General features: G+C 39.1%; 1 protein-coding gene across 2 annotated transcripts; it reads left to right on the forward strand.

The window, feature by feature from the left end:
- Window positions 1-1,894: 1,894 nt before the first annotated feature.
- tmed7 (transmembrane p24 trafficking protein 7) lies at window positions 1,895-13,384 on the forward strand. 2 transcript variants are annotated; one of them, XM_012958340.3, is made up of 4 exons: window positions 1,895-2,156; window positions 4,646-4,852; window positions 9,430-9,675; window positions 9,984-13,384. In XM_012958340.3, exons 2-4 carry the CDS (start codon window positions 4,676-4,678, stop codon window positions 10,218-10,220), a joined length of 660 nt encoding a protein of 219 aa, XP_012813794.1. In that variant the 5' UTR covers window positions 1,895-2,156; window positions 4,646-4,675; the 3' UTR covers window positions 10,221-13,384. The 2 variants fall into 2 exon arrangements, with proteins under 2 accessions (XP_012813794.1, NP_989261.1); NM_203930.1 differs by having other exon boundaries at window positions 1,987-2,090; window positions 9,984-10,549.
- The last annotated feature ends 603 nt before the right edge of the window (window positions 13,385-13,987 follow it).

Genomic DNA, 13,987 nt, shown 5'->3' on the forward strand with positions numbered 1-13,987 from the left:
TAGACACCCAAAAGGGACTCTAGGAATATGTTATATTTTCATTTGCAGGAGGCACATTATTAACATTCATTCCATAGAGGGGGACCAGTACCACATGCATTCAGCAAGGACCATGGATTGGTCTTTAATGCACAAGACTGCTGAATAATTGGTGCAGTCCAGGATTTGAATGGAAGTAATGTGGATAAACATGGTGCCCATCAACCCCACTGCTTTGCATTCTAGTAGGTCAAATCAGTAAACAGTTCTCTCTGGGGAGGTGAGGGATCCAGTTAAGGACTGGGGTCACTGTACTAAGCCAATAAATTAAAATCCAAGAGGTGGTTAGCCCTTTTAAAGAAAAGGAAAAGAGGTGACAGCTGCCAGGCATATCTAGATTATTTTTTATGTATTATAACCTTCTCTATTGGCTGTAAGAGGTAAAGAAAGGCATGGGAGCACAGTATATTTTTAGCCACTATTCCACTTGCAGTGGACTCTGAGGCATTCTATGGCCTACTTTTATCTGACTAAAAAGGAACTGAATGTCAGTAGTACCACTCAGTATTATTAAAAATTAACCTTCTACCCCATGTGCCGTGATGTAGTTTAGCGGCCCTGTACTCCTGAATGGTCATTGTCCTTGTAGACCTGAGTGCAGTGCCCCCACCCCACTGCACATTTGGGCATAGCCCTTCAGAGGACTGTAGCCTTATCAGCCTGCCTAATGACTAGTTACCTAAGAGCATGGTTTTAAAGGACTCCAAACGTTTTTGGAGCACACAGACCAATGATTCTAAGCACCTGAGCCAACACAGTGTAATGGGTATTCATATATTACACTATCCTGACTTAAACGCTCAGCAATCTTATTGTGCATGGCCCATACCATCTTTTTGACGGGCACAAAAGATTGCATGGTCAGAAATTGTAGATTTTTAGTGTAGAGCATTAAGGCTAATGTCAGTCGAGGGCGTCTGGTGTATGCGCCATCCACCTCCTACCTGTGCCTGCACCCGAACGAATGGAATACGCTCCGGCGCAGGCACATGTAGCTGAAATACCCATAAAAACGTGAAAGTGATTTCCGCTTGCCGAAAATATATGCCAGATGCCTCATCTGGCATTAGCCTAAAGGTGAAGACACAGAGACATTACCCTAAGGGTGAAGACACTGGGGCAGATTTACTAATCCACGAACGGACCGAAAGCGGGCGAACGCGTTTTTTCCTAATGATCGGTATTTATGCGACTTTTTCGTCGTCGTCACGACTTTTCCGTATGTCCCACGATTTTTCCTTCGCCGTTACGACTTTATCGTATATTTTCCGCAACTTTTTCGTCGCCGTCGCAAAAATATCGGATTGGTTTTTCCGTCGTTTACAATTGCTCAATACAAAAAATCTTAACGGCGGCGAAAAAGTCGCCAATTGTTGCCGACAGCACTCCTAGATATTGTATTTTTAGCACCAGATGCTCAGCACAAAATTAAAAGAGTCAGTCTCATTTATGCAGGTCGGGAAGGAGTCTGCCTTAGTCCCACTGAACAGCTGATAATACAGGGAGACAGTGGTGTAGAAGGTTCCTAAGCACTTTATGTGTAAGCGCTAATGTGCAGGGACTTGCGGCACATTTACCTATAACTACTGCTACGTTCTCTTGTACAGCGCATTACAAAGACGCATTAATAATTAATGAACTTGCAGAAAAGGATTGTGGGAGTTGTAGTGTTAGAGCAACTGGACATGCGCGAATTGCCTTTCCTCCCTGGGCGCGGGTAATTGTGTGTATTATTACTGCGATGATACCAAAGTACAGACACTTTAAATATGCAACTATGGCTATTTTTTCTTATTCCAACATCCTCCCCCATTGCCATATGTGTCAGTAAGAGATAAGCGCATCCCGGCAGCCGAACGACCCCACCCAGCCGTGCCCCGGATGTGCGTACGCTTCTTCCCTGACCAACACGTACTCACTGCGCACAGCGTTTCCGGGGCAACCTTACCGCTTTCCGGCTTTGTGCATCTAACCCGCTGCCCCAGTCATTCTCTTCCTCTGCCACGCCAACAGCGGCTGCCTGTCATCCTTACATCCGGGACATTGCCGCGGTGAGTGACAGCCGGGAGTCGGGGGTTTAGCGCGGTGACAGAGATATTCGGCCCGGGCTCCGTGCGGTAATGCGGTGCGATGTCAGGGGGCAGCACGAATACCTGTCCGGCCGGCTGCTCCCTCCTCCCTAGGCCCAATGCGCAAGCAGCGCTAGTCCCTTCTTAGTTCCGCAAAGGTCTTAAATCGCAGGCATTCTGAAAGCCATTTAGTGGGATGATTAGTATTCGGTAGTCGTGTTATAGGGTGGAGGTGGCCGTGCAGGCACACACAGGCTGCAATTGCTGCGTCTAATCTTGTCTTTGCTGTACAAGAATCCCTACAAACGTAATATAAGCCCAACTATGCGGGCAGAGAGCTATCACAGTATGATACTTGGGGTAAGGGGGAACTGCACTTATTGTGCTCCTAGAATAAAATGGCCGCATGGAATAATCACTTGTGCTGTACTGCAATGGCACTTTGATATACAGGCTGGATCATTCATGGTTTATGGGACCAAAAAAAGAATTAGCCGTGCACCCAGCAAATGTCTTGTTTAGACACTGGCCTCTGTGCTCAATGTATGTCTGTATCTTTTGCATGCCAGTAGATCTATATACAGTATGCCTTGGATGTATGTACATGCTACATGTGTTTGTACTTGCCATTCTGTATGTATCAGGTGCAATAGACTATTAGAGGAGGTTTGGTTGTGCCAAGAAGGGCACACACAGTCGGTATCTGGTGACCTTGTATAGGAAGGTTGGCACACTGTGCTGCTGCTAATGCTATGCACTGTCATGTTGGTTACATAGCTGTGCCAGTGTACATGCCCATAGCCAAGGCTGGTGCTGCCCATCACAATAGCACTGAAGTGCTTAACATCGTGTGTAAGCGCTGTCTGACCTGCATGCATGGCACGCTATCTCTTGTCTGTGCAAGTATAAAAAAAAAGGAGTGATTTATGTCATGGGTCTTAGAAATCAGCTGTTTACTAACCTGATGTGCAGCTCTGTGTTGTGAGACACATCACGTTTATGGTATTGGCTTATTAGATAACGGGCATGCTCCCAATCATGCAAATAAGTAGTGGAGATGGGGTGCTGCTTTTGTTATGTTGGTCACCCATATGTTGAGTTTACAACGCTACTCACTATTACATGACCAGAGACATCTGCTCGTGAGTAGGTACACTCCCAGACAGTTGTTATTTGTATTCCCTTGCTCCAGTGTCCTTTAATTTAGTGGCTTAGACTATAATATTGCAGTTGTAACTTGCAAGGAGCAGTGTCTTTTTTTTTTTTTTTTTTTTTTTTAATATCATCATTCTTGGTCATTGATCAGAAGCAAACAAAGCACTAAGGTTAGGGCTAACATGCAAGCTATTTATTTATTGAATACTTCATCCCCTTTTCAAATAACCCGTTATTTAGGAAATGGCATACTCAGGCAGCTTTTGTTTGAAAAGCTCAGCAAGGGGATATGTACTTTTTATATAAAAAATATTTTGCACTCAAAAGGAGAAGCATGTGAACGTTGTTTTCTTTTTCCTTCTGCAGCCTCTCCCCACACTCATCTAGGCATTGGCAGCCATGCCATATGGCTCACCTGCCTGCTCACTGTTTGCCTGCATTGTGCATTGCTGGTGCTGAAGGGACTCTCCTTTTAGTGATCATATCAACTTCTCACTAGCAGCTCTCCTCCATATTATGCTAGCCACACTTCTTGGCATTGTAACTCTTTCTGTGTGACTTCTGTCTATATTTCAGGCCTTTGTATTAAACAGGTAAAGGTACTATGTTATTTTATCGTATTAGGGTGACTTTATATAAAACACACTGGCAGTCAGACAGATTATTTCTCATGCTCTATGTTAAAAAGGAGGGGGTTTCAGCCCCCAAAAACAAACTTAAAAACTTGAGTAGCTAGAAATAAATACAGTAGGCAGGATTAGCATTTGAAATTAGGAGGGGTTGCTGGTCCAATCCACTGATCAATTAAATAAATTGGGAATTAATAGCAGCAGTCTTGGATTTTAGATAGTGTGTGTTCATGATAATCTTACATTAGCTGCCCTTCTCTGAAGAATTTATTTTCCACATACATTTTGTGACTTCTGCAAGTAAAATAGGCTGCACACTCCCAGCCTAAAGATTGTTCTCCCATGTATTCTGCCACAAAAAAAGCAGAAATAAAGCACATATCGATTTAGCTGAGTAACTTCTGTTTTTGTGCACTGAATACACAGGCGAATGTGTAGCCTGTGAAATACTGATATTGTTTCTATACACCAGCTATGGTGTTTGTACCATAGGGTTTGATTTGTATTGCAAATACCCAATTTATTTTTAACACTTTTTTTGTGATCTACATTTTTTCAGTATTCTACAATTTATTCCTTATAAGTTTGATTGCTAGGGTAGAGAAACATGAATTTGTAAAACAGACCCAGATTCCGTGTATCCAAATTTGTAAGGAACGGTTCATTTTTTATCCCTAATAAGTCATAACAAGATTTGCCTTTTCTAAAAATGTGTTGCATATGTTTATTCCTGTATTCTTAATTCTCTTTTAGCTGGTTCTTGAGGCTGTGGAAAGGGACACAATGTGGAGGCTGCAAGGTCTAGTGAAGGAGTTCAGGTGGTGGTCCTTCCTTTCCTTCGTGTTGTTCAGTTTGGGATGTGTCAGAGCCTCAGAACTCACTTTTGAGCTGCCTGATAATGCCAAACAGTGCTTTTATGAGGACATCACTCAAGGGACCAAGTGTACACTGGAATTCCAGGTAAGGTAAACAAAATAATTTGTAATTTTTATCCTCTACCTGCTGGTTTTTAATAATGTGTAAATTAGTTGACTGGTGCTTCTCCTGGTCTCTGCATACTAACCCCTCAATGTACCCGTAAAAATGAAAACAGGTTCTGGACCAGGTTGTAGATATATAATGATGGTGCCTGTTTCCTTAACTTTAGGCCCCACCACAAAGTAGATTCATGTAAATAAACATGAGGCAAAAGACACTCATGCAGAAACTGTCTTCTTTATTTAACACAACATGTATAGAGCTATAAGTTGAGAAAGAGCTAATAGCTGTATATGTACATCAGCCTGATTAAGCCTATCATTTGACTGGCCAAATCAGGCAAAGTTCATATGATTATATTGTAGCATTTATGGCCAGCATTAGGTACCCAAATAATAATGGATAAGGTAACATTTTAAGCCAAAACTGACTTTATATTACGCTTTTTAAATTTACAACCATAACTGCCTTTTGGCCCTTCTCATATGTTCCTTCTGCAATTCCATCCAGGGCACTATCTGCATTGAGTCATTATGTTCCTCCCCTCCAAGTTTCCTCCAGTTTATTCCCTTAGTAGGTTAGTTTAGGTTGATTTGCTCTTGATGAGATGGACTGAAATATTCTCTTGATATATAAAGAATAACAGTAAGGGGGAAATGTCAATCAGAGCACCGTGAACAAGTTAGATAAAGTTTAAGACACGTAAACTGGGTAAGTTGTATTATGCAGTAGTCTTGTTATGGAAGTGTATTATACTACCTTAACAAGCCACATAGCCTTCTTAATTATTTGTGCACATTACATAATGTTTTTCCTGAAAATGTTGCATTTGTCCCAGGATGCCATCAAATGTTGTGATAGGGGGCTGCAAATCTGTCATTTAGGGCTATCTTATTAGGTTCTTTGTCCAGGCACAATTTGCGGAAGTGCTGTGAGTAGCCATGTGCAAATATTTTCAGGAATGGAAGAAGCTGCAGTCAATATTATTCTTCTGCCATACACCTACTTTGGGCCTAAAATTGGGCAGATCTCGATCGGGCGGGTTTGATTTTCCATCGGATGAGGGACCGCATCAGCTCGTTGGTGTCCGACGGTGCCTATACTCACTCTTTTAATTCTGTTGTTTGGCCCTAGGGCCAAAAGATCAATTTAGCCTTATACCGCCCACCTTAGGTGGGCATATCGGGAGAAGATCTGCTTGTTTGGCGACCTTGCTAAATGAGGTAATCACAACATGTAGTTACCTTTAGGGAGAAAAAAGTTGTTTAAAAAATAATCCCTGCTTTTAAATTATATAATTTGAGGAAAATAGGAATCCTTATGTTATAGCAAGTAAAATTGCATGCTTCTATGAAAAAGAGCATATACATAAGTACAATTATAAAAATTGGGGAAATGCCATATTGTAACCATGAAAATTTGGAAATTGTCACCAAGGTGTGATCTAAGTCTTGTCTCAGTAAAGTAAACAGAGTGACAGGAATTAGATATTTTACTGTAAGAGGTTAAAAAAAATTACACCAAAGAAGTGCTTGAAATAGGAATGTGGCACAGAATCCCACTCTTGGTTCCCCTAGTATAGTTGAGCTCTCACAAAGCTAATTCATATTTACAATTCAGGCGAGTCTTCTTGCCAAGAACTGTCTCTGTCATTAGTTTCACAGTGATGCAGCAAATGCTGAGCTGGCCTTTGCGTATTAGGCTCCATTAGTAACAGTCATATAATTCTGTTTGAGATTAACCAGTTAAACTGGTTACACCAAAGAAAGACAAATCATTGTGTGATTGTTTATTAAAAGTAGGTACACTTTAATGGGTTTTTTTCTCTTTTAAGTTCCTGAGAATAGAGTCAGGTGTTTGATAAACAAAGCTGTCAGCACTGGGAAGCAGCAGTAGTCAGGGTTTAGTAAACTGCTATAAACTGTATACTTACACATAACTTCTTTATTACAATAGTTTGAACACTTGCTTTTTGCTAAAATGTAGGTTCAGCTACAGAACACAATTGTTACATAGTAACTGCTGTATTACGCCTTTAAGACTGTATATACAGTAAGAGAATTGCATGGCTTCATGCTTTGTATTTTCTGATATTGGTTACTTTGCTATTACAGACAAAGCTTTTAGCGTCTTTATATTTCAATCAGTTGTGTCTACATACTAATTAGTCTTGTTCCCGGGCTGATTGTTTTCTTTACAGCATAGTAGTGCAGCTTAATATTATCTGGTGTACACATATCAAAATACACTTTCTATCACAATAAACGCCTCATTAAAAAACAATGTGTATTGTACTTGGTTTGTGACCAGCAGCCAGACATTAGTGTAAAGTCCACCCAAACACAACATAAGCTTTTTAAAAAGTAAACATAAATTACAGCAACTTTTCAATATACGTAAATTAAAAAATATGCAGCCTTTTCATGATTTTTAATGGAATAATATGGTTTGGAACAGTTACTTAAGCCTGGCCCCCTGTTCTCCTGCTGATCTGGCTGACTACTTTGAGCCTCAAATAAAAGTTAACAGTAGTCGACTGTCCTCGGCCTGTCTTCAGCCTGCATCCTCCAAATCCCACAATTCCCTGCACACATGAGGTCAATTAGGAAAGGAACATCACAGTGCAATGCATTATGGGTTATGTAGTTCTTGCATGCTGTCTGTAAGCTGTGGAGAAATTGAATATAAAAATATCTATCAACTCCGCACAGGAGCCGCTGACTGATCTGGAGCCTCTAACTCTCAAGCAGCCTGGGAATGGGTGGGGAGATTCCTATCAATGAGCAAAGTAATGAGCAAGCATTGCCTACATTGGGCTAACAAAAAAATGCTTCCATGTTTGTTTTCTATCACAAGGATGGCAAATATTCTTTAAGAGGCTTGCTTGGCTTGCTTTAACTCTTTCCAAGCGTAGCATTCCAAACAAGGTGCTGCTGCCGCCATGTGAGGTGGCATTTGTATTGCCCTGAATATACAGCATAACTAAACCTAAAAGAATTTATTTTTATAACATGATCTTTCCTCTAGTCAAGACTGCAATTAAACATTAGGCTTCTAGAAACATGATATAGGCTTATACAGGAAATGACACAAAGGATATGACATTACATATGTTTCTAAGCAACAGCGTTGTTTTTACCAAACATCATTTATTGCCACATGAACCCACAATATAGCCACAGAAATCAAAAGGATGTTAGAGTAATGGCACATGGGACTTTTTGTCTCTCCCATTGGTTTCTTGTGCAGATACTTTTCCATTAGGCTATGCTTTGAACTCCTCTACCTCTGCTGGTGCAATCATGGCACGCAGTACTTATTGCTTTAAAATGTGACAGACAATAAATCTGATTTTGGATAAAAGCGATACTGACACATTCCTATTAAACCTATAGGAACGTGTCAATATTAAAGGAACAAAAACACCAAAAATGGAAATGTTTATTAAAATATAGTGCAGTGTTTTCCTGCATTGTAAAGGTTGTGTGTTTGCTTCAGAAAGGCAACAATAGTTTATATAAAGTTGTTGTGTAGCCACAGGGCAACCATTTAAGCTGGGAAAAAAAGGAGAAAAGACATAGGTAACATGGCAGATAACCGATTAGCTCTGGGAAAACACCATTGTATTCTACAGAGCTTATCTGTTATCAGATGTGTAACCTGTGCCATTTAGCCTTATTTAAATTCTAAAGCAAACACAACTTTTACCAGTGCAGGGCAACAGTACATTATATTGTATTACTTTCATTTTTTGGTGTTGCTGCTCCTTTTAGAGGATTTGAGGCACAAAAATGTTTCTTCCCAAAAGTCCCCCAGCATTACTTACCTCAGGCTTTAATATAGCTTAAGGGTTCCTTCTGATTGTGTAAGTCCTGCTTGGCTGGAGAAGGCCAGATTTTGGTTGTCATGTAATCAGCCTATGGTAAAATCGCACTGCCCCATCCCAGCATGGCTCAAAGAAACAATGTGAACTCTACAGCTTTTTTTTCCCCTTCATGAAAGTTTTCTATCCAATGCCTAGAAAGTGTGATCAACTCAAGAATTATAAACCGTGGGGAGCTTGAATTTTACTCATGAAACAAATGCCCTCTATATATTCCTGTATAACCAATCTTTCATTTTCTTTTTCACTCTTTGTAATAATCTGTTTTTTTCAAAGTTCTGTAAAACAAAATTATTTTTTTCTGTGACTTTTTATGTCAGATACAAAATAGAAATACTCTTCAGCTTTAGTGCAAGTGGCAAGCTGAACAATAGCACAGTCAAAACTCTCTGCACTTTCAGTGCAAGTCTGGATGTGAGAGTTTTCTGCATTGGCAAGCACTCACATCACATTGCAAATGTGAACAGAAGGAATCACTGCTATGTTATATAAAGAGTTAGTGTGTATGAAGCCTGGTATTGTACTGCAGGCAATACAAGGGAAATTGAAATGGCAGACATCTCATTGTAATCAAGCGTAAGAGCACTTAAACCTTTAGGTCAGCCCTTTTTATTTCTTCTTTTGTTTTATCATTATAAATTTCACTAAAAGATTCCCTTGTATTTCTTTTATACAGGTAATCACTGGTGGGCATTATGATGTAGACTGCAGACTAGAGGATCCTGATGGAATTGTATTGTACAAGGAGATGAAGAAGCAGTATGATAGTTTTACCTTTACCGCAACCCGCAATGGGACCTACAAGTTCTGCTTCAGTAATGAATTCTCCACATTCACACACAAGACAGTCTACTTTGATTTCCAGGTTGGAGATGACCCACCCCTATTTCCAAATGAGAACCGTGCTACTGCTCTTACTCAGGTAAGTGGTAAATCCCTGCTAACATTAGCCTGATACACTTGTTTCATTGATTTATGTTAGGGATGCAAAAAAACCCTAAAACCCCAAAATGTTTGGTTTTCAATGTAAAATGACTTTCTAGGGTTTATATTTGGCTCAACAGAGTAAAAAAAAAGTGCTTGAATTATGGATTTGTTGCATCCATCATTTTTTTTTATATAGGAAAGCATTTATGCGTTGAACTGTAGCCTAGTGTTTTCTTTTGATGTTTATTAGCCCTATAAGGTTACATAAAGATGTTTAATTTACTAAAACTTCCTGTTTGACAGATGGAATCTTCCTGTGTTTCCATCCATGAGGCACTGAAGTCTGTAATTGATTACCAGACACATTTTCGACTGAGGGAGGCACAGGGCCGCAGCAGAGCTGAAGATCTGAATAGCAGAGTAGCCTATTGGTCTATAGGAGAGGCTATTATCCTCCTTGTTGTAAGCATTGGACAAGTATTCTTGTTGAAAAGCTTCTTCTCAGATAAAAGAACCACTACAACTCGCGTTGGATCATAACCAATGTTTCTCAGGATGCTCTGCTTACGATACTATTTGCACCCAACTGCAAAGGTTTTTTTCTTTGTTGTTTTTCCTGGTTACCTGTAAGTAAAGAACTGTATATATTGGTAAAACTATATTTTACCTTTTAGACTCCACTGTAGCTGACCCTTTAAAAAAAAAATGAAAAAAAAAAAAGACAATAAAATTTAAAAAAAAAATTAGATTTTTGGAGAGGGTGGTAACTTTTATTTGAAATGTTTTTGGGATGTTTTTTTATTTTTAAATTTTGATTTCCATGTTAAACATTGAACTCTAAGGTTAATATATTGTCCATTTCTCAAGAATACTCATGTCTGCTCTTTATTTATTAGTCCCACATACTCAGAAAATAGGGTTATTCACATCATAGTAGCAGTTTTAATGTAAACTTTTCTCATTACATTTCCCTAAAGCATCCCATTGTCCATAGACGAGAGCTGTGCTGCAATGAGGCTTCTGATAGTGACTGCATTGCATGTTGCACTGAACAAATGGAAACACGTATGTTATTCATTCTGCTCTGCGAAATATATGTCTCTTAACAAGAGGCTTGCTCAGGCCCCAATAACAGTGCATGTCTTCTTTTAGCAGTGACATTTCCTTCTCCAGGAAAACATTTTTCACAACTACTGTCATGCGGAAACCATTTACTAAATATCTGGGTTTAAGCATTAATATGGGCAAGAGAGAGAGACATGACTTGCACAGATTATTTTTTAAGGAAACTAGAAAGTATTTTACCCATTGTGAAAAATATAGCCTAGAGTTTGTCTTTTGATATGGGAAGAAATAGCTTATTTTTATTGCAGTGCTTCATGGGAATGTTCTTTTTTGTGCTCTTTGGGGCTGTACATTTAGGTTCTGTTCAGTCCCTGTACCCAGCGAGCAGAGCTGTAAAGGTCAGAGCCACTGAGAGAATATAAGGGAAAAGCAGTCAGTGGCATTATTAGAAAGGTTTCTTTTTGTGCTTGTTGATAAGGGTTAATAACACATTTAAAAAAAAAGAAAAAAAAAAGCGAGTCTCTATTGCCTTTCACTACATAAGAAAATAACTTTAAAGAGGGTTTTACAATATTAAATAGAAAACATTTTCTTTCAAGTTTGGTATTTTGTTACCATAAATAGCTATAAATGATGCACAAGAATTGCCGCTAACCTGAAACACACACACTGGGGCTGATTTATGAACATGAATTGAACCAGTGCAAGCAACCAATTGGATCTTTGCTTTCATTTTTGTACATTGCAGCAGACTGTTCCAAGCAAGTTGCTAATTGTTTGGTATTGGTAATTGCACTTTAGTGTCTCTGTGGAAATGAGCCCTGCCCTCTTTGATTTCATGATCCTGTACCCATTGTCCATGTTGGCAGTATCAGTTCCCTTTGAGTTTCAGATCTATATAAAGATACCAGTTGCAGTTAGCTTATTTAATAAATCATCTTAACCTTAGAACCCAAGTTTTCATTTCCATTGCTGGACGAAACCACCTTGTTGCATTCCCTTTATCCAGTATGATTTGCATAAGAGCTGATACATAAACTTCTGGCTGTTTCTTTGTTGGACCAAACCTATTTCTCTGAAGAAATGTTTTGTTTAAAACCACTTCCCACATGTTGAAATAAATGTAAGCAACACAATAAAGTTGCCCAAAATTCTCTGCAGCGTCCCTTAGAATCTTCCATCATTTAGCCAATTAAGCAGATGTTAGCTGAGACTCTACCTGGTGAGTGTAACAGAGTATTTGCACAGGAAACCCAAGCTCAGGATCTGCACAGTTGGCCTTAGCCGGTGCAGTACATAGGGCTGGTGGCTGCACTGTAGTCTATGGCTGTTAACCTTCATGGAATGTCAGCAGTGTGGATACTGGCACACCTACTTCTTGCCCCTCCATGAATGCTGTGCCAACATGTAGGTTTCCCTCCAGAGCAAGCTTAGCAACACTTCCAACCTGGCTTTAGGAAGGTATTAGCAATGAGCAAATTAGTTTCTATGATAATTATTCCCTGACTATTTTATAATCTTTATCAAGAGAGATTTTAGAGTAAGTGGAAATTTATTTGTGCTAAAACCCAACAGCTGTTATGTACATACTCAGTATAACATTCTAGGGACTTATCAATGTGGCATTGTGTGCCAGTAGCCCAGCTGGTATCACTCACCTCTTGCTCGTATCTCATTCTGTGTCGTGACAAAGAAGCAAACGTTTTTTTTAAACTGGGTTCAAACTACCAAGCCTGCCAGTATCATGTCTACAGTGCCAACCCCCCATCTGTCAGGGTGCATAGAATGTTGCAGTATTCATCGCAATCTTATGTTCTTTCAGTCATATTATAGAAACCTCACCCTTTCATAGCAATACACATCCTAGTAAAGCTATACATGTTTGGACACAACATCGTGAATATCTTCTCAAATTGTAAAGGTATAGGTATGGGTATGGGACCCATTATCGGGAAACGTGTTATCCAGAAAGCTCCGAATTACAGGAAGGCTATCTCCTGTAGACTCCAGTTTAATCAAATTGTTTTTTCCTCTGTAATAATAAAACAGCTTGTACCCTGATTAAGATATAATTAATCTTTATTGGAGGCAAAACAACCCTATCCTATTGTTAAATGATTCTTTAGTAGATTTATGTATGGATATCCAAATAACAGAAAGATCCCTTATTTTGAAAACACCAGGTCCTGAGCATTTTGGATAACATGTCCCAAAGCTATATATACCAGCTGGTACCAAAGTGAATTAATGACAGCCAAACATGCATTATGGGTAATCAATCTGATATGTATGTCTGGGTGCACATACAAGAATTGTATGCTTTTGGGTTTTTTTTTCCTCTTTTGTAGTAAGCTGTTCAGTGATATGGCCACACAAGAGGGCCAGAACTGGTTGTAAGTAGGGCATTTAACATGTCATGTATTTTCTTTAGTGTTTACATCAATACATTATCCTGCCTGGAAATAAAGATCTGGAAATAAAGGCAATGATTGTGCAGATTGGTGTATGAGCTTTTTCATATTCATCACTAAAGGTTTATTTTGGACCTGTGTTTAAAAAAAAAAAAAAGTATGGAGCTAGGGTTATAATAAACTGTTTCACAGTTAGTGAAGGCAAGGAAATAAACACATTTAAGAGAATTATTTGAAGTCATTTTGTGTGTTTCTTGGTGCTTACTACATATATGTCTGGGATTACTGAAAGGATACAAGGGAAGTGGCAAAGAAAGGAAATCACTTCATACATATGGATTGATACATATCCCTTAGTTTATTATGAACTATATATATATATATATATATATATATATATATATACAGTGGTGTGAAAAACTATTTGCCCCCTTCCTGATTTCTTATTCTTTTGCATGTTTGTCACACTTAAATGTTTCTGCTCATCAAAAACCGTTAACTATTAGTCAAAGATAACATAATTGAATACAAAATGCAGTTTTTAAATGAAGGTTTACGTTATTAAGGGAGAAAAAAAACTCCAAATCTACATGGCCCTGTGTGAAAAAGTGATTGCCCCCCTTGTTAAAAAATAACTTAACTGTGGTTTATCAATTTCAATTTTCAATTTCAATATCAATTTCTGTAGTCACCCCCAGGCCTGATTACTGCCACACCTGTTTCAATCAAGAAATCACTTAAATAGGAGCTACCTGACACAGAGAAGTAGACCAAAAGCACCTCAAAAGCTAGACATCATGCCAAGATCCAAAGAAATTCAGGAACAAATGA

Source organism: Xenopus tropicalis, chromosome 1 (assembly GCF_000004195.4).
Source record: "Xenopus tropicalis strain Nigerian chromosome 1, UCB_Xtro_10.0, whole genome shotgun sequence".
NCBI classification, from domain to species: Eukaryota; Metazoa; Chordata; class Amphibia; order Anura; family Pipidae; genus Xenopus; species Xenopus tropicalis.